Source organism: Myodes glareolus, chromosome 21 (assembly GCF_982192425.1).
Source record: "Myodes glareolus chromosome 21, mMyoGla1.1, whole genome shotgun sequence".
Taxonomy (NCBI): domain Eukaryota; kingdom Metazoa; phylum Chordata; class Mammalia; order Rodentia; family Cricetidae; genus Myodes; species Myodes glareolus.
Genome location: NC_142046.1, coordinates 47,279,300 through 47,305,168, shown reverse-complemented (window position 1 = coordinate 47,305,168; position 25,869 = coordinate 47,279,300). Strand labels below are relative to the sequence as shown.

Here is a 25,869-nt window from a genome sequence, read left to right as displayed (position 1 = left end):
AAATGGAAAGGAAGAGAATGGCTGTAATATATTATTAGTATTAAAAAAAATCCTTCATTTGTTCAGGTGAGTGTCCAAGTAGGGATCACATTTTACATCAAACATATGACTAAAATATAAGGATAATCATAAAGAAAATAGAAAAAAAGGAAGAAAAATTGAAGGTGGTGGGATCGTGAGATATTCCAAAATATTTGTAGACTGTGTGAAAATGTGTCACTGTGATTGGTTTGATAAGAAGCTGACTGGCCAATAGTTAGACAGGAGAGGTTAGGCGGGACTTCTGGGCAGACAGAGAAATTCAGGGGATGCAGGCTTTGCGAGTGAGATGTGGAGCATGTCGGACACACAGTACAAAGGGGAGATAAAGAGCCATATAGCAAAAATATAGATTAATAAAAACAGGTTAATTTCAGGTGAAAGAGCTAGTTGCAAACAGGCCTAAGCTAAGGCCAAGATTTTATAATTAATAAACCTCTGTGTCATTATTTGGGGTTCTTTCATATGAGATTAATTAGAGTCACAACTATTCAGGAGGCATCAGGCAGGGGCTTCCCTAGCAGGTATTTGATTCTGGCTTGTACAGGTTCTTCCAACTCTTCCTAGGGGTGAAATGTTAAAGGAAGAGCCTGAGCCATACAGAAGTGGTGTGGGACGTCCTTTGGACTCTGTGTTGCTTTTATTGGTTAATGAATAAAGAAACTGGCTTGGTCTGTTGATAGGGAAGAACTTAGGTAGTTGGGGGAAAAACTGGACTAAATGTTGGGAGACAGAAGGTGGAAAGAGAGAAGTCATGCAGCCGCTGGAGATAGACGCTGTAAACTTTACCCGGTAAGCCACAACCATGTGGTGATATACATACAGATTAATAGAAATGGGTTGCATTAATATAAGAGTTAGCCAATAAGAAGCTAGATCTAATGGACCAAACAGTGATTTAATTAATACAGTTTCTGTTTGACTATTTCGGATCTAAGTTAACCAGGGCAGCCGGCCAGGCACGAAAAAAGCAGCTCCCTCTTCTAACACAAAAGAGTTTCTTGATCCACACTAGGTAAGGCTCAGAACCAATAGGGTGACTAGGAGGAACCAATAGTTGAGGGACAGGGAACCCCTCTGAAGAACTCAACCAATGAGCAATTCAGAGGTCAGAGAAATAATATTAGGGGCATGAAGAAACAGCCACTTTTGGGCAGAATCTGCAGGGCAGCACCTGCTTTCAGGCTAAGGCCTGATTTTGCAAGGTCCTACAACAAACAGCTTGGATTTTACTACTCAGTCTCCAGGCACTTATTTGGAAGTGAGGGCCACTGCTCTCCCAAGAAACTAGTTACCTGGATCAGACTTCTCCCCCTGAAGCACCGTCACAAGAGCTGGGCTGGGGTTTCCCTGCTATTCTCAGAAGCCCTAATGTATTAGCGTGATTCATGGGTACTATCATCTAATCTGTACAATATTAATGCCAGCAACCGTCTCTTTAAAAGGTGGCCAATCCATCTTGCAGAATGGCCTTGGTTAGGGACCTCTGGACTAATAGTGTCATTCTCATCAATATTTTCTTTTTGTGACTGGCAGAGGCCCTCGCCCTTTTCCAAGGACTTGAATTTGGGTCCCAGAACCCCCAAAAGGGAGCTCACGACCACCACACTTCTAGCTCCAGGGGTACATAGTACACTCTTCTGGCCTCTACAAACACCTATACACATACATTCATGGAAACACTCACACAAGAGTAAAAGCTAATATTTAAAAAAAATACTTTCTTTCACACTATTTACCAAAGAAATTGTATTTAGTCTACACAACTAGCAATAATTTGTTTAATGCAAAGGAACAGTTTTTTACTTTTAAGTTTCACATGAGGAATTATCCATTTATTATTCTGGAACCTAGCCTAGCAGAATTGGGAAAAAATCATCCCTATGAAGATTAATTTTCTCTCTCGCAAAAAAAAAAATAGACTAAATAGTTGAATCTCTTCTCTATCAACTATTTGAAGGAGTGGGATCTCAGCCCTTCTGATTTTGCAGTGTTCACACGTCACGGTGCCTGTTTGTGGTGTAATTACAGCAAACTGACTTGTAAACAAGATGAAAACGCCTGTTGCCTTCCACGGTTTTGCTTTTCTAAAGACAAGTAATTTTCTAACCAAGAGTGCACCAATCAAAGGCTGTGTTTCGGTCAATCACAACATCATGACAGCAGGCACAATGAAGGAAAGAAATGATTGTATTCCCACTGAGTCGTGAATGGACTCACATAAGACGGTCTCATTCTAATACATGGATATATGATACATGAACATGATTCATGGGTTGCGCGGACTCGCGTAAGATGGTTTCAAGCTAATGCGGTGAGAGTCTTGGGATTTTCTTTTCATATATGGAAACATCAAATGAGTGGAAACCTAAAAAAGGAATATTTGTATAAACAAAATGGATACACAGATAGTGAAATCCTTAGGTGGGAAAGTGGGCTGCCCAGAAAACACCAGCCGAGACCCAGCAGCCATACTGCAGCACAGTGCTCTCGGATGGGACAGGCACTGTCTGCTGAGCAATGCATTCTCAACAGACTCTAACATGACTTTCCAGGGCCCTTGCCTCTAACTGAAGCTCTTCCTTCAGACAGCTAATTAAAAAAAAAAATCTCCATTTTTGTTTCTGTTTTTCTTCCCAGTGCTGGGCCTGCTACTAAGGACCGCACTGTTAAGAGTGTTGTGGTGCAGGCTTGTCTGCATCCCTCAGCTCTGATTATGAAGCTGACGGGTAGTAGATGCTTTGGCTTTTATTGAGTGTATATGAACAGGATTAAAATAAACCCACAACAACAGAAACAAAAACCAAACAAACAAATAAACAATAACGCTATTTGTGGGTCCATGGGGTCATTGTCACCGTGTGTTCTCTTCACATTTTACACAGTTTTTTTTTAATCAGGAAGTGATAGGAGAAACATGTTTATTTTTTTGTTTTATTTTATTTTATTTTTTACTTTACAGATCCCAAATATGGATAACCAGGAAAGATTTCTTTCTTTTATTCCTCTTTGCTTTGCCCTTTCCCCACCACTGCGACTGGTACCTACAGCAGGCATTTCCACAAAACCATTTAGGAAGCAGCCTCTCCAGTTTCTTCCTCCACTTCTCCATTGTTTGCCCTGCTATCTATAAATCAGCCCATACACCACGGAGCTTAGGAAAACAATTGATTAGATGAGCAGCTTCAATAATAGAGTAGTTGAGTTTTGGATTCATTCCAATCTAGTCTTTAAAGAAATGAGTATGAATATCTTGTCTACCTGTGTGTGGGCACATGTGGTCTTTTCCGGCAGAGTCCAAAAGAAGGTGCTGGATTCCTGATACAGACCAGGATGAGCCACCGTGTAGGTGCCTGACCTCTGGAAAAGCAGCAAGTGATTTTAACTTCTGAGCCATCTCTCCAACCTCCACTGTCTAGCTTTGAGTGACAACTTGTCTAGTCACTGTGAAGTCCATTAGTACTGACTACCAGTTCTTACGCAACAGGGCATGTTAGAGTTGCCTAGGAATTTTTTTTATGAATTCCTAATACTGCTTCAACTACTCTCAGATTCAAATTACCCGCAGTATACATTGTGGAGTACTAGGTGTCATATTGGGCACATATGTGTGATGTGAAGATGTTCTCTGGATCATATTGATATTCTAATTCTTTCCACCAAACAGAATTCTGCAGGAGTATAAGCGGATCAGCTCCTCCTACTCCTCATACAGGAAGATAAATACTTGAGAAGCATGGCAACACCCTCTCTACATACTGAGTTAAATAATAGACTCTGGACATAACAGATGTTTTTTAAGTAGAATATTTCCTTCTGGACATCAGTCTTGCTATGACTCATCAGCAGTGGAGAGTCTTAAAGATGCTAACTGACTAGGTTACACCTCCGGAGATAGGGACTCAATTGGCCTGCTCAGCCAGCATTGGCATTTTTATCAGAAGCTTCGCAAGCAATTCGAAGATGCAATCAAAGTTGAGAGGCACTTCTCAGACCGTTCATAATGAAACGGGAAAGCAAACCTGTGAATTTTGATTATCTGTTTTATAGTATGAAGCAGATATCTAAGCTTTTTTAGACGTTTGGCTGGGAAAATTATAAAAAAATGGATATACAGATAGTGTGTGTCATCTTCAAAGTGGCAGAAGATTATTAAGGTAAGGGTCCTGGGGACAGGGCTAAACAAAATTTTGGTGAACAGCAAAGAACCAAGGAAAAGAGTCTCCAGGAAAACTGCCAATGTCTGAGAGAGGGATGAAAAAGGACCTAGGATAGTCGGTTGGTACAATGTAAGGAAGGGCGCATAAAAGAAGAAAGGGGAAAAGAAGATCAGAGAATCCACAGCCAGGAAGGAGAAAAGATACACAACTTAAACGTTAGTCAATGTTTTTTTATTAATTTTTTTAACTTCCCACTACTCTACCTGGTGCCATAGCTGAGTTTTGGTTTTTTTTTTTTTTTTGGCCAATATTAAAACTAGATATCCAATACACTCTTCTCAGTTTCCAACCCGTGAAAAATTTAAAGATGAATTATTATACTTAATGTGTACTTTTTACATTTAAATTTTCAGATAGATCATTTTTACAGGAGAGAAATTTACCTCTAAATGGCATCTTGAAGATAGAAACACAGACAAAACAATAAATACAGAAACAAAAGCAAAATCTTTATTCTTTTGACTTGATTGTAATGTGGCTTACTGCTCTTTACGGTAATAGCATTGTCCTGCATGCATTCACCAACACACTACAAGTCAATAGCTTTAGTAAAAAGAATCTACACTGAATGTTGTTTGCGAAACAAAGTGTTTTGCTGTAATTGGTAATATCATTTCGCTACCTGGTTTTGTGGGAAAGAAAGAAAGAAAGAAAGAAAGAAAGAAAGAAAGAAAGAAAGAAAGAAAGGAAAGAAAGAAAGAAAGAAAGGAAAGAAAGAAATAGAGAGTGGGAGGGAGGGAGGGAGGGAAGGAAGGAAGGAAGGAAGGAAGGAAGGAAGGAAGGAAGAAAGGAAGGAAGTTTGGCTCCTATATCGTATCTGATACAGCTCTAGTGCCATGTGCATCAGTAAGATTCTATCTATCCTTCTATCTATCTGTGTAAACAAACATTAGGAAAGACGAGGAGTACTAGGGGTAATGCTAGGTGACGACATCCCATTCAAGCAATGCCAAGAGTATCATCCGCTCCCTTTGAAACTGCTTGTCAATGATAAGGCATTACTATTGAAAGCAAATTAATATTAGACTCGACTTGAGAATTGTGCAAGTCCACAGTACTAACAGCGAGAGCAGAAACTTCCACTGCCTCTCCGTCTTTCTCCCTTACTTTGTGAAGTGTCTTAATTAAGAAGTGTTAGGAACAAAAACTAATGATATGACTGTAACATCAACCTGAAGATACTTTTAATTTTTCATTTTATGTACAAAAGGCTGAAAAATAAAGCAAAATGAACACCCCCCCCTTTTTTTTTACAATATTTATATTTTCTTAGAAAATTCTAACCATACGCTTTCAACAGATCTATGCAGTTTGCCACTTGTCTACACGGTCCGACTTCTCACCAGAGCGTTCAGTTAAGGTTGGGAGGACAAGGAACAGGGGAGCTCTTCTTCGTTCACTGTAACCCATTGCTCAGTGTCATGAAGAATACGTTCCTGATGGAAGGATTTGCTTCACTTCACCCTGACATATGGCTTCCCTTTTAGACAGCGGAAGGGTTAAGATACAGCAGCATCAGCAAGAGAGACATGCAGCAGAGACAGCTTCAAATTCTAAGGGAACCAATGACACCATGTCACCTGTTGGAAGCTTGCAAACTATACTTAACTGTGGTACATATTTGATGCAGTTAAATACTGTGCTTAAATCATTTTTGTTTGCTCAAACATGCACCACTGGGCAAAATTACTATTTACAAAGCAGACTTGTTTTTGTTTTTAAAGTGACATACACTATGTCAACCTTACCAAGAGCAGAAGATGGCTAAACAATACTGCAGGAAAAAGCAGAATCAACTTCAGAAGGTGGCAGTGGGGATGGTTTTTGGTCAGTTCGGGTTTCTTAGAAAGGACTGATAGGATATTTTTTTGCCAAAGGACACTTATCAAAAAATGGTATAGTCATGCTGCCAGGACTCTGAGCATGTGATGGTCTGTGTGTGCATGTGTATGCGTGTGTGTATACATGTATATGTATATACACGGCCATATACATATATACATATGTACATGTACATATAATGAGTTATGTAAAAATAAAACAACTCTTTGATGGTTGTGACTCTATGGAACATTTACAGGCACGTTAAAATTCTTCTGGATGAAACACCTTAAAAATATGGATAGCTATTGAAGCACCTCAAAAATCTAAAAACATCCTGAACTAAGAAGTCAACTCTTTCCGTGTGTGTGATGGGGCATGTTCACGTGTGAATGAGCGCTGCAGCATGCCGTCATTGAAAATAGATCTCGTTGTACATAGAGAAATGGAGACTCCCCTCCTTAATCCCGCTCCCCAAACATAAACCCCTTTACAAAAATAGTCACATATAAGAGTAAACAACCCGTGAATTAAAAAAAAAAAGGTGATCAATTCACAGCACACATTTTGTAAAAATATGGCAGGTGTGGCAATTAGAACACAAACAGTGGTGACAGTTACCGCTATCAAGTGTCACGTGTTAAATTTACATAAAAATTTCACTTCCTTCCCCGTGTCCATTGTTTCTGTTGTCTGAGTAGCCAGCGCTCTCCGCTCTGCAGTGACAGTTGGTTGTGAGAATAGAGACCTCCTGTCCCCGCTGTTTGTCTGGTGTAGTGAGTCCCGGCTTGCTGACCCCAGGTCCTGTCTTGTTATAGGCACTGACCTTAAGTATACACTTGGAAAGACAGTCAGTTTGGCGTCGACCTCCTGAGGGAGTCACGGATACACCACCAATGCAGGCTGTAAACAGTTGGTCACAAAATGGAATTTTTTTTGTGTGTTTTTTTTTCCAATTTTAATTTTGTTATTTATTATTATTATTTGTTTTTCACTTCTTACTTTCCCTGATATCTTTCCCTTTGTCCTCCTTTTCTGATTTGTCCTTTTCAAATTTCTCCTTTTCGGGTTTGGTCACGCTGTCATAGGAAGGTGGGGAAGTGGTGGAAGGCGTCACATCGGTTTTCTCCGGAGTCGAATTCTCATTTAGTTTATCAATGACGATGTCTTCTTTGATCGGCGTTCCTTCACCTTCTTTGCCCTTGTCTTTTTTATATATAGATGACACTTTCTTCACTTTCTGCTTCAGGAGGTACCGCCTGTACGCTCTCTGGATGACGATAGCAGACACCTCCTCTTGTTTGCGTTTCAGAGTGGTGGTGATCGGCTCATAGGAGACTTTGGAGGGGTTGGAAGCCATGAACCGCTCTTCCATCTGGACACGAAGGGCATCCATCTCCCCACTCTCCCCCAAGACCCGCTTTGTAAAAGCAAATAAGATGTCCAGGCAGTGGATGCGGTCTCCGCTCACCATGGGCAGATCCATGGCGATGAGCTGGACTTTGTTTGGCTTTGCGATGAGAAGGGGAGGATCCAGGGCAGCCGCAAAGTCAGAGAGCTTGCAGAACTCTATGAACTGAGTGGCGTCAGGGTCGAACTTCTCCCAGACCTCATAGAACATCTCAAAGTCGTCCTCGCTCAGGGGCTCTGCACTTTCTTCTGTGGCGACGCTGAAGTTCTCCAGGATGACAGCGATGTACATGTTCACCACGACCAGGAAGGATATGATGATGTAGCTGACAAAAAAGAAGATCCCCACAGATGGGTTCCCACAATCCCCCTTCACCGAGCTTCCAGGGTGATCTTTTTCAGGGTCACAGTCGGGAGGTCCGCTATTTAATATAGGTGCCAGCAGCCCGTCCCAGCCCGCAGAGGTGGTGATTTGGAACAGGCAGATCATGCTATTGCCGAAAGTCTCAAAGTTGAACATGTCATCAATCCCAACTTCCCTCTTAACGTAGGCAAAGTTGGACATCCCAAAGATGGCGTAGATGAACATGACCAGGAAAAGCAGGAGGCCGATGTTGAACAGCGCGGGAAGGGACATCATCAGAGCGAAGAGCAGCGTGCGGATGCCCTTGGCGCCTTTGATCAGACGTAGGATTCGGCCGATCCTGGCCAGGCGGATGACTCGGAACAGGGTAGGGGACACAAAGTACTTCTCTATCAGCTCGGCCAGAAACATTCCTGGGAAAAATGATAGCCATTAGTGTTAAGGGCAGCATTAAAAAAAAAGTTTTATACGATTAAGACAAGTAATATCTAGTTTACGAACTGCATATATAAGAATTACATAAACACCAATAAATACGCATTTATTAATAGTTTTAACTAACATGGTCATAATATGAATATGTATGTATGCCTATTCTAACCAATGAGAACTGAGTTACAGCTTACACAAATATATATATATATGCATATATAAAAATATAAGCATCATGTATGCAAATAAACTGCAAATTTATTCACTAAAATAACTGTGGTATATTTGGTGTTGTACCATTGAGATCTTTATTCTAAATGAAGATATTGATGGCCATTTTTCTTCATTAACATATCTTCTATAAAAAACAACCCAAACTCTTAGAGGTCTAAAGATGTAACAGAGTTTAAAGTGGCTAAGCACAGAAATAGATTTATACTTTTAAAACACTAGGACTGTTGCTTGTGTTAGAACTAAGGATGAAGCGTGTAGTTTTCAGCTCTATGTTCTACACAAGAACTCATGATGAGAATATTTCCTTCTCAGGTAGCTGAACACGTGTAGCATACAACACACGCTGGGGAGGCAGATTCGCTTGGAAAAGAACTCTAAATCTCGCCTTAATACATCACTAGATGACCAAAATGTCAACTTTTGTTTTTGTTAAACAACGTTTTCAGAGTCTTTGCTTCATAATGAACAGAGAGCCAAGTGAACTAGTCTGCACGGTTTGACACGGCAACCGTACTGTGTTCAACGGGGAGCCAGTAATTGCAGTAGTGACTGAACTTGCCCTAGGTAAGCGAACTGATAAGAAGTCCAGGAAGGGAGCCTCAAGGCATGGCTTCTTTACCCCCAATTCTTTCTTTAAAAATTTTAAAAATGTTTCAATTAATACATATAACATAAAAACCGTGCATATTTGTGGGGTAGCAGGTCATATTTCTATACAAGTATATGTTGTCTAACGTTTCAACATCTTTATCTTGAAAATGTTATCTCGATAGTAAAAAGATTCAGAATCCTTTCTTGCCTCTTTAAAGTATGAAATGTATTACAGTTACCTGTAGCAATCCGACAGTGAGGTGCGCTTCAGAACATTTTGCTTCTATGAACTGCAGCTTGGTTTCCCTTGGTCAGTGTCTTTCCATCTCTCCCTCCTTCTACTCTGCAGCCTTGGCTCACCACCCGTCCATTCTCACCTCCTATGAGGTCAGGTTTTTGTATTCCCCTTCTGCCTGCCCCACAGAACTCTGTCACAGTGGGGCAATGTTGGCGAGAGGTAAAAACCAGGATGCACACGCTCCTCCCTGTCTTTGTGCTCTGGTTTCCAATAACCGGGATAAAACCATACACAAGAAAACCAATTGCAAGACCAAAGTAGCTGATGGTGAAGAGTGCGTCCTTCAGAGGACCGAGGGTCCACTCCCAATACCCACAGGGCAGCTCATAGCTATCTCCAACTCCAGTTCCAGGGGATCCAGTGCCCTCTTCTGGCCTCAGTGAGCCCTGCCTCCATGTGGCTCACAGACATCTATGCAGGCAAAATACTCATACGCATATTTTTTTTAAAAAAATTACATGAATATTCTGAGTGTTTTATTGGTGCATATAAATGTTAATAGTTACAATATATTTCAGTTTAAATATAAAATGACATTATGTCCAAAAAACTGTGGATCTTAATTAAAAATATCTTTTGTCAAAAATGGTATCATCATCTAAGCTGTTGAAGAAATGGTGCAAACTGACTTGCCAAATGTGGGGCTGTCATGGCCTTCAATGTGGACAGAGCCCATTGTACAAAACATAAGGTACGCCTGGACATGCTTTTCCCCTCTCAATATCTATGTACCTATTCCTCAAATAGGCCCCAACCTAGTAACAGGAACCTCATTCAGTGCTAGATCATTTTCCTCACATGATAGGGTCCTGATGGTTCATCTCAGTATCAGTAATTAATAATAATAATAATAATAATAATAATAATAATAATAATAAAATAAGAGCCAGGACTTTCCATGAATTCTGTTACATTTGCTTTTAGCCTCTTAGTTGATATTTTATACGTAAACACTTAATATATTATGAGGAAAATGAATGCTGCATACACTATCCACTTGTAAAAAGGCATATTGTGAACTATAGAGAGTTATCTGAACTTCAGGAAATTGTGACGTCTGTGTGTCATATGTCAAATGCACACATGCACTACTACTCCAATTATCAAAGAGATCATATCTATGTATTATCTGACTACTTTTAAGGATTTATGCATAAATGAGTGTTACTTGTTTATTCGAAGCAGTAGCTATTTATAAGAACATGGTGAGTACAGGAAACAACCTAAACTGTAGTTAATGGATTTGAAATTGAGGCAAGATAGTGAAAAGAAAAAAAGTACGTAATTTCATGATCATATGAAATAGCAAATATGGAAGACCGAAAGGAATGGAGTATTAGGCTTTATCTAAAATTTTGAAATGATAAGATATATCTTTACCACTTTTAATCATGGAGTTATAACTGTTAAATGCTCTTTGCCACACCCCCTTTTTGTTTTGTTTTGTTTTGTTTCTTTTAAATAGGGTCTCATTATGTAGCTAATGCTATCCTGGAATTTTATATCTGCCTGAACCTCCCAAATATGGGGGGTTACTGGCATTTCCCCCCCACATCTGGCTCTATTAGGTAAAAGGGTAAAAGCTCCCCTTCTTACCTACGATGGAGAGAATGACCACCACAAAATCGAAAATGTTCCACCCAATGGTGAAGTAGTAGTAGCGGAGGGAGATGAGCTTCAGCACACACTCCCCCGTGAACAGCACAATGAACACCAGGTTGATCCAGTAGAGGATGTTGGTCATCTCCTGACTCTGGTCGTCGGTCTCCACCATCATGGTGACCATGTTGAGGCAGATGAGGATCATGATGCTGATGTCAAAGACTTGCTTGGTTACAAAGTCAAAGACCATCCCTTGAAATTTGTTCTAGAAAGAGACAGCACAGACAAGCACGCTCACACGTATGTTAAAAATGATCTCACGCACTTAGCTGGTTCCGATTCAGTAGTGTGAAAACTTATCTTCTGTGAAGCTACATCATTCTTGTGCCATCTGTTGCCCACAGTTTTATGTATTGGGATAGCCCACTTTCCCCGAAGTGAATTTGCTTCATGAATGTTATTCATACTATGAACTTTATAAAGAAGAGTATTAAGAACAGCTGATGGTCTCAGTATCCCAAGCATCAGTATGTGATTTGGATGGACAGTCAGTAAGTATTTGCAGTTATAGTAAACATTTTTACTCCATGTGCTGGGAGGTGGATAGGAATACTACTTTTAAAGAGTGAATAGATACTTGTCCTAGATTTCCTCTTGCTTTCTCCCCAGCCTCCTTCAACTATGTTCTAGTCTCAAAGCTTCACTGTCTTCCATTGTCAACTTTATAATAGTTAGACTTTAAATTGTATATAGGTGTTTTTTTTTTTTTTTTTTTTTTTTGTTTTTTCTGAGACAGGGTTTCTCTGTGTATCTTTTGCTGTCCTGGAACTCACTCTGTAGACCAGGTTGACCTCAAACTCACAGAGATCCTCCTGTCTCTGCCTCCCAAGTTCTGGGTTTAAAGGTATACACACCACACCTAGCTTTAAATTATAGTTTAAGAAAAAGAATATTGGTGGAAAACTGATATAATCAGTTAATCCAGACTCTCTTAGAAGCAACAATTGGTCTTCATTTTGTCAACATGACTACACAAAGCTCCTTCAGAGCATCTTAATGGGATTGCCTCTATGTCCACTATCAATTCTGAGTCCCGACCAATAAAAATCTTAGGGCACCGCGTATATTGAAAGAAACTGCATAGCTCTGGAGACTTGGCTGTTGGAGGCCTCTAGTTAGTTCCCAGTCGCTTAGCCCCCAAATAATCACACAGAAACTGTATTAATTAAATCACTGCTTGGCCTATTAGCTCTGGCATCTTATTGGCTAGCTCTTACATATTAATTTAACCCATTTCCCATTAATCTGTGCATCACCATGAGGCCATAGCCTGCTAGCAAAATTTTAGCTCATCTGTCTCCAGCAGTGGCTCCATGGCTTCTTTGTCTCAACCTCCTTTCTCCCAGCATTCCGTTTACTTTTCCCCACCTAGCTCTGTCCCCCTATAGCTCTGCTACAGGCCCAAAGCAGTTCCGTTATTAACCAATGATATTCACAGCATACAGAGGGGAATCCCATAATACTTGGCCAACCAAAGCACATGTTTTATAAATTAACCTGGGTCCTAAACGCTAATTACCAACCCTCTGTTCCACTTTGCCATTCTTTTACCTAATATTTTTCTTTCTTTTTTGTTGTTGGGGGAATAGCAAAGTCAATGAGTGTAAATATATTCTTCATCAGCCTTATTCATTTCATACTTGCTGGGTTCCCATGTTCCTTTCTGTGTCTCTCATCATCTGATAAACTCACTTCCTTTTCTTTTCTAATCTGAACTCTTCATTCTTGGCTCACATCCTGTGCAATTTATTCTGTGCTCAGCTACTCTCTCCTTTCCAGAACGGTTTTCACTACACTTCAGACTTACTATTTTAATTCTAGGAAACCCTTGTTCTACTTCTGAATCTTCTTTCTTTTCTCTATTCATTTTTGGCTGCCAAATCCTACAGACTGATGCTCCTGATCCTCACCTCACACATCCTACATGGCATCTCTAAGCCTCCCATGGTACAACGAGAGTTCATCACTCCTGTTCTTGACTTACAGTTTCCATATTAGATGAGTGGACCCCTTTTCATTCCACATCAGTAACAATCCTCAAATCCATCCACTTTCCCTCTGGTGTTGGCTACCTATGATCTCCAAAGTAGTTCCAAACTTTGTCTGCAATGCACACACCTCCATCTTTGTCCAACTTGTAAAACCCAAATGACTTGATCTCTTTAATGGTTTCCTAGAGGTCTTAGGATGGAGGTAAGTCTTATAAATGCCGACCCATTTAATTCCTTTTTTATCAACAGGACCCAGATGGACTCCCACTCTCGGCACTCTATGTGGCTTTCCTGTCAGGGCTTTCACCTAGACAAGGCTCAGTCTCAACCATGTTGCTTATCGATACCCCTTCATTCTTCTTGGCTCCTCAGTAATGAATCACTTCAAGAAAAAGTTTCCTCTGGTTAGTCAGCTTTTTTTCTTTAGTGGTATTCAAAGCTGAACTCTTCTACTCCTTCTCTGGTGTGTTCATTTTGTCGATGCACTACTTTGACCTGCCCTCTGTAATCTTTGCTTTAGCACTTCCTTCCAGGTCTTCCTGCTCTGCCCCTCAGTTCCTTCATGCAATTCTGCTGTTCTCATAAGAAGATTCTAGTTATATTGTTATCTAAGGAAATTATGTTTTGAACCTTGAGTCTACCACTTAGTAATTCAAATGTACCCCTCTTATTCTTAAAATGAATAAGAGGCTTTAGAGTATATATTTTATCAAATAGGGATTATCTTCTACCAGTGTCCAACTATTCAAACTGTATTATTTCTTGAAGATTGGGCTCAAGTTTTACTTTTCTTATCTTTTGTCTAATGTGGCAACTCACTGTCTCTGAGTTATTGGCAGATTGCCATACTGAACACTTTATTGAACCGAGTTATTTATTGCTGCCAATGGATTCATAAAATCGAGAATCTTGGAGAATACAAATTGTTCTTAAACTGTTGGTACTGAATTGGAAGAGCACCAAGAATTAGTAGCTGATGTGTTCCTTCAGAAAGGATGGAAGAAGTGAGGGACTACCTTAACAATCTCCAAAAAAAGCTAACAGTAATTTAAAAATGGACAATAGCGCTTTAGGCATTCATAAAACCACAGTGTTGCAGTTGGTTGTTAGAGAATGCAACTTCGTTGTATAGAAAATGCTTAATTTCACATCCTTCACTAGACATGTCACGATGCTTCCATAATCTTTTAACAAAAATAATCTTCCTATATAAAAGGTAAAAAAAAAAAGATAGGAAAGGGCATCAAGATGTAGAAATAAGCCAAAATAACTTTCAGTCTTGTAGTGGTTTGAATGAGAATGGCCTTCATAGGCGCTTATATTTGAATATTTGGTCCCCAGCTGGTGGAACCGTTTGGAAAAGAGTAGGAAGTGTGGCTTTGTTGGAAGAGGTGTGTCACTAGGGGTGGGCTTTGAGGTTCAAAATATTGGCACTATTTCAAGTTAGCACTTTCTCTCTCTCTCTCTCTCTCTCTCTCTCTCTCTCTCTCTCTCTCTCTCATACTTACGGATCAAGGTGCTAGCTCTCAATTACTCAGTTACTATTCCAGCACCATGCCTGCCTGCCTGCTTGCCTGCTGACATGCTCTCTGCCATGATGGTCATAAAGTCTAGCTCTCTGAAATAGTCAGCAATAAATAAACTATGCTACAAAAAAAAAAAGAAAAAGAAAAGAAAGAAAGGAAAAGAAAACGAGGAAAAAAGAAAGACAAAACGGTGAGCAACTGGAAGAGCCATGAAAGCCGTAAAAGGGATGGCATCATCGCCCCACTTCAGGGCAGAGGGTTGGGAAAAATAGAAATATTGGTTGTATTTAAAACCAGAAGAAAAAAATCTGTGATTATGATTGACTCGTGATTCCATTCACCCTCTGAAGCTCAGCAGGCAGAGAGACTACCTAAGCTGTGCCAATCAAGAGAAAAGACAGTCAGAGGCTGTCCCTTGTGTCCACATGACATATGTAAATATCGTAATATTTTCCCTACATTATAAGAATACTCTCAATGTCATTATTCTCTGTGATCTACCACCATTTGAGATTAAAGAAATCATTCACATGTGTTTTATGATTGCACATAACATATTACATATTAAATAACTGACCTATGCATATACATGGCATATATTTGGACTATCAAGTCAGACTATAAATAAGGGATTGCAAATTCAGAGAAATACTCCTCTTGGCACTTTGACTGTAAAAATGACAGACACCATCATGCTCACTGTCTCACTAATAAGTAAGAACTCTGTTCTTACAGCAGGTCGAGGGATGGGCTTCTGCGGTTTCTTGGATCCCAGCTTCTTCATCGCATTGTAATACTTCTTCTGTTCTTCTGTCATAAAGATGTCTTGACCTCCAAAGTAAAGAAAGCAAAGCAAAGCACTGTTAAAACCATGCTCTTTACCAGCTGGGAAACCTGTCTGCCTGCCTGTGTGAAAGCCTTATGCTGCGAATGGTGCGCCCACTCAACACGATTGTTAGGTCCCAGCAGACTCATCCATACACTGGAGCTATCGAAGCGTTGTATCTGAACTACAAGTGACCTCAACTCTTTTCTTTTTAAATTTTCTATTTTCAAGGCAGGGATTCTTGGCATAGCACTGACTGTCCAGGAACTCACTGTCAAACAGGCTGGCCTCGAACTCACTAAGATCTGACTGCCTCTGCCTCCCAAATGCTGGCATTAAAGGCATATGCACCACCACATCTGACTGACCTAATCTCTTAAAACTTATGAAATCGCAAAAGAATTTCGGAACGTTGCATCGTTCTCCTTGGCAAAGACGTTCTGCAGCAGGATGGACCCAGCCTGCGCTTCGCAGCACAGAGGGTGTCTAGATATACTTATCTTCTTTTTCTGCTGGTTGAAGTTATCTATGATGACACCAATGAATAGATTCAGTGTGAAGAACGAGCCGAAAATAATGAAGATGACAAAGTAAAGGTACATGTACAGATTGTCTTCATATTTGGGTTGCAGCTCTACCTAAAATATGAAGAATGGCAATCATTAGATTCAAAAGTTTCATAAAAAGTACATCATTGAGTTTTCAAGGCTCTAAGCATGAAACAGACGAACACTGGCCGGATTTCAGGAACCACCAAGGCTAACATGCCTGTTGAATCCTGCGAGACTATCCACTGACTTGAGAAAATGAAAAACATTCACGCAGAAGCTTAAATAATTATAGTAATCTCACCAAATAAATCCTTAACTGACCGAGAACATTCTTTTCCTCAGTAAGCAAAGATCACAACATGGAATGTGGATAGAGGCGCCTCTTCCCATGGTAAAGTCAGAGCCTCCTTACTCTATTTTAGAACAGCTAATGGTTACCTTTTCTGCCTAGTCCTCTCATCTGTGAAATGGAAACACTAGACTCTATACCTTTTAGAGTAACTTGTGAATGTTAACTATGCTTGTATATGGAAAAGTGCTTAAGACCAAGATCAACCAGTAGTGATGGATAGGTGTGGAATGTGTAATAACACACACTTCCCAGGCTGGCTAGAAACCACATTGTACGTGTACTCATGAGTAGGTTGGTAGGGTTTGTCCTTCTTGATAGTGGGGACAGTGACCCGCTCTCTCCAATAGGCAGTTTGTGTTACGAAGATCCTCTGTCTTGTCCAGACCTTGGAGGAAAATGAGTGATAATAAAAGCTTCCGATATCATCAAAAGCTCAAGTCTCCCAGGACACTTCTAATAACTCAGTTAATCAGTCATGGATGGTAAAGAATGCAGATACAGCATATTGTGTCATGACATCCATTCTGAAGGTTGTAACAAACATATTTTTAAATAAAATATGATAAGTAAACCATAAAATGATGGTAAAACTAAGAATTATCATATCTATGTATATGTGTGCCTAATATAATATATATTATATATAAAATAGTATATATATTTTACATATATAATATATAAAATAGTAATATATTTTCAAATTTTATAAAATTAAATGCAATATATTAAAGTGTCTAACATGTAAGTTTAAGCAATGTAAATTTTTTTCATAAGAAAACACAATTCGGGTACTTCACAAATCCTGATGTGTTTATTCTTCTGCAACATAGTCACTACCATCACTGCTGGCAACCTTAGCCTCCACTTTTGAGAGTTGATACCTTGATATTTTTGAACAGTAGGTTTATTTTGTACCAATTTTGAACCAATAAATGAAATTGTGGTGTATGTGCAGTTTCTTTGCATTAATGTATCCACATTCGTTTCTACCACTGTATAACATTTACTCATTGTTATTACTTTTCAATTGATTCCAGTTCGGTCACTTCAAAATTTTCACACTTCTGTACATAGATTAATTATCCTATACACATGTACAGGAATAAAAATAGCTTAAGAATATGTTGCAAAGAGACAAATATATATATAGTTTTTTGAGACAGAGTTTCTCTATGTAGCATTGGAGCCTGTCTTGGAATTTGTTCTTGTATATCAGGCTGTCCTTGAACTCACAGATCCACCTGCCTCTGCCTCCCAAGTGCTGGAATTAAAGGTGTGTGCCACCACCGCCTGGCTTTCAAATAATATTTTAATGCACAACTACTTCATTTTATTCATCTAGTTGTGTGTGTGTGTGTGTGTGTGTGTGTGTGTGTGTGTGTGTGTGTGTGTGTCTGTATGACTAATGAAAGTAAAAGCCAGAACCTGGCATGGTGGCATAGCCCTTAATGCCATTACTCAGGAGGAAGAGGCAGGCGAATCTCTTTGAATTCCTGGCTAGTTCCTGGTCTGCATAGGGATTTCCAGGTCAGCCAGGGTTACACAGTGAGAGCCTACCTCGAATAAATACATTAAATAAAAAATGAAAGTAAGAGTAAAACCAGGAAGTCTTTCTTGTTGCCTCAGCCGCCAGTTGGCTTTTGTCTTCCACCATATGCGTGAGTGCGAGAGCATCGGTGGCAGGCAGTTTCTGCTGGGTTACCAACAGAGATGCACAGTAAATTGTGTGCCGTGTAGGCTGTTGCTAAGGTAGAAATAGCTCTAGATGAGCTAATCCAAGAGGTAGAGTGAGGCCCTGCAGAAACAGCTTCTGGTCAGAGTTCATAAACATTCCGTATTGTATATGTTGAGCCTCTCTGCTTCAGAAGCGCAGTTAGTGCCAAGCACACGAGGCTACAGTGTAAAATGAAGCGAGATAACGTGAGGTAGCCCTTGGTATCCTAGGTGACAAAAGCGAGATAACGTGAGGTAGCCCTTGGTATCCTAGGTGACAAGCAAAACCTTACAAACATGATTCAGAAAACACTCGTTGTTGGGATTGCGGAGGCATTGCAGGTTTTTTAGCAATCTCTGCCTCTGATGTGTGGTTTTATGGAGCTGATATAAACAACTCAGAGATTTTTTTTTTTACTATAGAGAGCTAATTATTGGTGCAGAGAAATAACAGTTTGAGAGTATTTGGGAGCCTCTAGCAAACCAGAAGCCAGTCCATTCAAAAATGCCATTTTCTTCCTTGATAAACAGTATGAAATGAACAAAAATTGGAGCAAAAATCTCCACTGCGTTTCTAAGGTGGATGTTGCAAATCTCCGCCTTCTCTCTCATACTTCCACCTCCGGCAGGAGACACTATTAGGTTTTGGTTTGTTTGTTTGGATTCCTGTGTTCCCCGCTGTTTGTCACTATTAGTCATTTCCGTCCTCTGAGAAGACCAAATGCTGGAGGAAACCTACGGCAGATGAAAAATATCGCCCAGAGGATTTCTGTTCACAAAAATAAAATGTCTCATCTCGAAAATACAATTCATAAAAATTTAAGCAAGCATCAGGGCCCAAGCTTACTAGAAAAGTCAAAAAGAAAAATAAAAGAAAAAGGAAAAAGAAGAGAAAAGAAGAAGAAATCACAGTGAGGGGCCGGAGGGATGGTTTAGCGATTCAGGTTAAGGGTAAGAGTATTTGTTGCTCTTCCAGTGGACCAGATCTCAGTTCCCAGCACTCACAAGGAGGTTTACAATTGTCTGTATCTCCAGTTCGAGGATCTAGTTCCCTCTTCTGGCCTCTATGGGCACTAGACACACATGTGATGCACAGACATACAATTAAGCAAAAAATACTGACACACACATACAAAATAAATCTTAAAAACAATTTATAATGACTTGAGAAAAACCTTGTAATGAAAATTTGAAAAACTGGCCAGCTTCAATTCTCTGGTTAGTAACTATTTCTATGGTTACTATTAGACCTTCAACATGTTAAGAAATTTCAACTCTGTAACTAAAGACTGGGATCCCCCACAGAAATTTTCTTAAAGAAATAATACAAGTACTTCATTTTGTTAAATAAGCCATGTCCTGTAAATAGATCTACAGTTATATACCATTTGCTGTTGTTTGCAAAATGGTGAGGATTTACAATAATATGAACATACTCATTTGATCAAGGCAAGCAATTTCTTGCCTCAATAGACTTACATTTCTTGAGTCAACAGCTGCGTACATGATGTCCATCCATCCTTTAAATGTGGCCTGTAAAACAGTCAAAATGTTTACTTTTCCTCTTTATTACAATTCAGAAAATAACTTATCAGGGCAGACGTACAAACAAAAGAGGAAACTAAACCCTGAGAGACAGTTGTCTAGAAATTTCCACCACAAAAACCAATATGGCAATGGATTGGCTGATAGATAAGCTCCATTTGACTGCACATTACACAGTGTGTGCAGGTTTTAACACATCCTATAGTGCTCTACAGAGATAAACAACTTAAAAATGTCTAAGTAGTTAACAAGATCCATTGAAAGACATTTGTCTGACATGGTTTATGGCTATTATTTAAACTCTGTGGATAATATTTGGTGATAGATGAAACTTTTGTAAAATCTTTTTGGCGCATATTTAACATGTATAATGAAACCCTGAACTCCCTTCACAATATACGATCATGAAAGTCACCTCAACAGCCTTTGACTCTGATATGATTATTAGAATGATTATGATAAGGAACCTAGGAAAGCAATTCAGGAAGATTATCAGCACGCGACAAGGTTGGATATTACTCTATATGTGTATATACTCTGCCTTTAGGACATTCATTCACTGATAGACTTAGACCAACATCATAGACCATGGTCCTAAGTGATGCCGCAGTTAGAACCAGCAATTTCCACGTGCAGCGTGCAACCAGTATGTGAAAGAGAGGGGAATGCAGACATGTTTTCACACACCGAGTATGCATTGCATTTCCTTTGGACACATGCCCAGGACTGGAATCCCCAGATCACGTGATGGTTCTTTTATATATTTTTGAGGGATCCCTTCCATGCTTCTCATAAGGCTTACTAATTAGCATTTCCACTAGCAGTATGCAGGTTGCTGCAAATGTGCTATCTTTTCTTTGATGACACTTATTCTAATAACTGGGGGGCAACATCTACTAGCAGAGAAAGGCAACTTTCGACACATGGCAAGCTACATTAAGGTGGCCACTTACTACTTGAAGCAGAGAAAGATAGCCAAGTCCCACGTTGTCGAAGTTGACTTTCACGTTCTTCCACCTGGCTGTCTGGTTGCTCTCTATGAGAGCTTGGCACTCACTGAAGTTGTTGACCACACTCACGTCAAACATTTCCCCAGTGGTGTAGTTGATGCAGTGGTAGAACTTGCCAGCAAAGAGGTTCACTCCCATGATGCTGAATATTAGCCAAAAGATCAGGCAGACCAGAAGTACGTTCATGATAGATGGAATGGCACCCAGAAGAGCATTTACAACAACCTGGCGCAGGAGGAGAAGGCAGGTATTTATGTCTGCTTTCTTTCAGATGTTATTAGTAAGTCATGATTTCAGCCTGGAAAATAGCTCAACTGTTATGGGCACTGCTGCTCTACAAGAGGACGGAGACTGGATTCCCAGTACCAATACCGGGAGGCTAACATTCCCCTGGAACTTCAGCTTCAGGGACCTAATGCCTTTTCTAGCCTCAAGAGCATCTAAATGCATGTGTCTCACATCTGTATACTCTGTCACATGAACATACACAGAATATAAACAAATATACCTTAAAAGAGAAAAGAGAATAAAGGTCTGGAGAGATGACTTAAAGACTAATAGAATTGCCTGCTCAAGAGGTTTAGTTCCCATCACCAACAGGATGGCTCAGGATTGGCTGCAACTTGTTACAGAGATTCTGGCACCCAGTTCTCGCTTCTAAGACTAACATACATACATATGGTGCACATGCACATCACTAGGAAAATATCTGTACATATAATACAAAATATAAAATCTTATATAACAAAGAAAATAATGGTCAAAATATAGAAAAAAATACTTCTCAAATTTGAATATTTATTAGAAGTATCCAAAAGCTTGATCTAAGAATTTAGATCAAACAGAAGAACATGAAATAAAGTTTGCATTATGAAATGTTTTCTTAGGGGGTAAGCACATGTATGTAGCAGATTTTTCAACAAGAAATGGAGATAATTAAAATAGACCCGCAACTAAGCCCACAAATAATGACATAAATGTATAAGACCATCTGAAGAATCACTATTTTAAAAATGGAAAGTGTGCAATGCTGTATTGTATATGAAGTATACAATATCAAACCGAGAGCAAAGGGGAACATTTGAGTGTACAGTGTGATACAGAGCACCTCCATATCACACTCGAGACCTCAGATTTGGTCCCCAGGCCAAAAAAGAGGAAGTTGGAGAATAGGAAGGATAAATTTGACCGAAAATATGAAACATATTCTAGTATGGAACATATAACATCCTTTGTTTATTAAGTCTACTATTGCAAAAACATGGATTTATTTAATTGCTTAAAAAATCTAACAGCTAGCCAATCACTTCTTTCTATACATAGAAAAGCAGGCACGGACATGCCTACACATGCACAAACATGCCTACACATGCACCAACGTGCCCACACACCAACACACAACAGGCATCTATCTATAACCGTGCTTGTAAGATCCTGATGAAGTCTGAGGAAATAGTTTCATTTCTCTTGTTTTTATCTTGTCTTGTAAAGAGTTTTAGAGACAGGGTGTCACTTTTTAGCTCAGCCTGGCTTAGAAGTGACTATATAGGCTGGTAATCCTATAGCCTCAAACTTCTGAGTGCAAGGATTACAGAGAACTGTTTTAAGTATCACAAAAGGCATCCATTTGTAGTTTTGGTTTTTTTTTTAATACTCAATACCATGGAGACGGGCTGCAATTATTTTCTAGGTGGTGACGGTGTGTGTTCTTGGGCTTTTGTCCCAGGGGATGACAAAGGCCAGCATGAATCCCTCCTGGTCTTTTGTACTGCCTTTCTAAGGGAGTATTAGATTTCTACAGCTGACCTACTTCTTAGACATCTTTGTCTGTGCTTAAAAACCAAAAGGCCAGATTCAGACTTCAACAGGCACCAGGTTCACAATACGGTACGGGGAAGAAACGATGATTCATGATTAGGTGGTTTTAAATGACATCAAGTTATATGTCCTGTACATTTGAAAATCGAGGGAAGATCAGTAATCTTGAGTCATATGAGCAATCTTTGAGATATGATCCAGAATTTCCTGATGACAATGAAAGGAATGAAGGGCATCCGGCACTGTGTTCTGTTGAGTCAAATAACGATACGCATTAGGGATACTGGATGCATCTTACTGATTGATTGGTTAGGTGAACACGAAGATGGATTTGCCCCTCCTGCTGTAGAAAGTTTCAGGTTGTTCTTAACTATAGTTCCAGCAAATTTTAAGGTGTTTGGTCTTACCCTCATTCCTTCGAACCGAGATAAGGCTCTGAGTGGCCTGAGAGCTCTTAATGTTCTGAGGGATTTGATGGCACCCAGTTCTGAATAGCCCAAGGCATTTGCAGTTAAGCTAACCAATGAGACCTGTGCAAAGGAGAGAACACAAGTGATTAAAGTTAGGGATAAAAATGTCGACAAATCCCTTCAACCTCGCTCTATGCAACAAAGAAGCAAGAAGTTCTGAGACTTGTGTGAGTTTCCACATCACCCAGAACTTGTTAAGATCACTACAGCAGGAATATCATTCTCTGTTTTAGTCTTGTCTTCCTATCCTTCTTTTTAGATGCTTGTTTTCTAGTGAAACAGAGAAAGAAAGGATATGGATTCGGTCAGTGGGGAGAATCTGGAGCAGTTGTGGGAGGGGAAACTGTGATCAGAATTTGTATGGGAAAAAAAAAACTTTTCAATTAAAAAAACAATGAGAGCTGGCAGAGTTTGATTCAGTATGGGAAAAGGCCTGAGAATTTATATTTTTATATATTTTCTGGTAAAATAAACTGTGTTGATTCATAAATCACATTTTGAGAATTATCATTAATTAAAGAAACTAGTGACTGAAAAGAAAGAAAATTGAGATTTTAGAATAACTAAAGAATCTTACGGTTATGACTTTTTTTTAGTCATTTATACATATTACTAGTGTTATTGGTAAAAATTCTAAAAAATCTCAATTGGAAAAAAAAGAAAAGCTGTCATAGGCATCATTAAGATACCCAATTACCTTGGGAAACTATGAATACTATATAAACTCAGAAAAGAAATGCTATCTCATCCTAAAGGACACAAAATTTTGAATATCAGATAACTAGAAATAAATACATAATACAGTTTTTTAAAGTATTATAAGTATTTGAAAAATGGTTTCTAAAAAATAACAGAAGTAAACAGAATTTCTTTTACAGAAACCTTGGTTTATTTAAACTATTTTTTACATATTATCTGAAAGTAATGCCTCTGAATTTAAGGGAGAGATGAGGTACAAAAATCCATCTGGAAAGTTTAAGCCTGTGTAAGTCTTCTCATAGATAACTGAGGAATAAAGTGTTGGAACTATCAAGAACTGTGAAGGCTTTCTGATTGTGAGCCGGGAGGACCTGAGGGCTTTACATTCTCTGATGCCAGCATCCAAGAAACAGGCACACACTGAAGAGGAGAGAACTGGGGCAGAACTATCAGAGAACTGAAGTGGGAAGCCATGCCACTTTCAGTAAAAGTTGTTTAGTGACACCTGAAATGGAAATACAGCTGGGTCTTCCTGGGATACCGTCATAGTCTTTAATCTTCCGGGTTTTTGTTTTAAGATATTCTTCAAAATCTTCCTCTCCACCAACCTCTCCATCTCCATGGTTCTTTGGATGGTATCATGGGTTCCTTAAATACCTGTCTTTCTTAATTTGTCTTCCACTTACAAACCTTTCTACTCCCTGTCCTCTGCGCTTACTCTCAAGCGCTGGTACTCAGGGTGGGCACCCATCAGTCTTCCTCCCACCTCTGGACTGACTGGCATTTTTTTTTCACTCAAACTCTGGTTTACTCTACTCTTAAGAAACCTTTCCTCAGGGGAAGTCATTGACTATACATTTGTCCTTACTGGTCAAACTTAAACTCCCTGAGGACCAGAGAAGTGACTTTTTGATTTATAGCTCCAGAAGAAAGCAGATTATTAGAAAGCATATTTGATTTTAAACAAAGAATCAACCAGCTTAATGTACACCCATGAGAGTATTCACAAATCTAAAATAGTAGATATCAACGCATAATAGACAATGTGACCTCATATTAGACAATGTAGATTAGACAATGTGAGTTCAGGCAGCAAGTCAACTTTTTTTGAGGGGTTTCTTTATGCTTAGTTAACATGAATATAATGACTTAGTCTTGTTTATAAATATTAAATATTAGCTATGCTATCATCAAGCTACTGATCTGTTACAAGTACATGCAAAAAAGTGAAAAGAATCATCTATTATAACTTGTCACACAAAAGAAGGAATGGTAGCATATTTGGTAGCATATTTGACACATTTGTTTCATTGTTTGGAATTGCCAAATGTAAACATACGTGGTTTTAATTTTTATTTATTGTACTTCTGCATTTAAGAAGATCTTTAATGGAGTTCTTAATGTATCCTTTGAATGTTATATTTAGGAATAATTTACCATATTCATTATTTTAAATACTTCTATATTCTGATATTCTATTTGAATATCTTTAGGTACCAATACAGGTTAGTCAGTCCTTAAAATATTGGTTAGCCAATCTGCTTTTAGTTGCCAGAAAATTCCAGTGGTATCACTGGTTTTGGGCTTTTGAATTTTCATAAAATTAATATTCTATGTATGAGACATATATTTCTCAGTAGGGCTCATCTGCTGACAAATTTTTTGCCAAAGCTGCTTGTGAAGAATTGTAACAGCTGCAATTGTTTGAAATGTGTAAATTAAAACAACCTTACCTTTGCATAGCTTGGATTTTCATAGTGATTTGAATATTATTTTTCAAACTAACTCACTAAATACAAGGTGGCATTTATATTATAAATCGTCAAAATCTCAGATCTACTTCCACTGGAAAAGTGGAAAATAGCTTTTGCATTTGGATTCAAGTGGTGTTTCCCCAAGTGCTTGCTCCATGCTACCAGGACCAAGGCTCATCGTCCCCTGCTGAGAAAGAGAAGAGGGATCCTCAGGGTACTCACATCAACAATCAGGAAGTCCAGCCAGCACCAGGCATTGGTGAAATACATCTGGAAACCATAGGCCACCCACTTGAGAAGCATCTCCAGGATGAAGATGTAAGTGAAGACCTTGTCAGCATACTCCAGCATGGTCTTGATGGTCTTTCGCTGCTCGATATATATGTCTTCAAAGGCCTATGAGGGAAGACATGGTATTGAACGACATTGTCAAGAACAGATTTTATTTTATGTATTGGAAAAGAAATACAAAAGCAAGCCTTCTTTAGTCAGGGGCAGGAGGGTCTTGTCACGCTGTCCTGGCTTCACAGTTATCTACAAATG

At 39.2% G+C, this 25,869-nt stretch overlaps 1 protein-coding gene and 1 long non-coding RNA gene across 5 annotated transcripts in view; one reads left to right on the top strand and one right to left on the bottom strand.

Annotated features, from left to right (window-relative positions):
- Positions 1 to 729: 729 nt before the first annotated feature.
- On the top strand, positions 730 to 9,995 carry LOC146890421 (uncharacterized). Its single transcript, XR_014998830.2, has 2 exons — positions 730 to 831; positions 7,393 to 9,995. It is a non-coding gene; the product is annotated as an uncharacterized LOC146890421 (long non-coding RNA).
- The window catches only part of Scn2a (sodium voltage-gated channel alpha subunit 2), a 131,056-nt gene continuing 109,595 nt past the window's right edge, over positions 4,409 to 25,869 (bottom strand). For all 4 annotated transcript variants that reach the window (XM_087900018.1, XM_087900016.1, XM_087900019.1 and 1 more), the window contains exons 20-27: positions 25,549 to 25,722; positions 22,811 to 22,933; positions 20,529 to 20,810; positions 19,510 to 19,563; positions 15,915 to 16,052; positions 15,322 to 15,426; positions 11,006 to 11,276; positions 4,409 to 8,267 (exon numbers count right to left, since the gene is read on the bottom strand). In XM_087900018.1, coding sequence (XP_087756144.1) covers positions 7,072 to 8,267; positions 11,006 to 11,276; positions 15,322 to 15,426; positions 15,915 to 16,052; positions 19,510 to 19,563; positions 20,529 to 20,810; positions 22,811 to 22,933; positions 25,549 to 25,722 — 2,343 coding nt within the window. In that variant the 3' untranslated portion in view covers positions 4,409 to 7,071. The remainder of the gene's footprint in view (positions 8,268 to 11,005; positions 11,277 to 15,321; positions 15,427 to 15,914; positions 16,053 to 19,509; positions 19,564 to 20,528; positions 20,811 to 22,810; positions 22,934 to 25,548; positions 25,723 to 25,869) is intronic.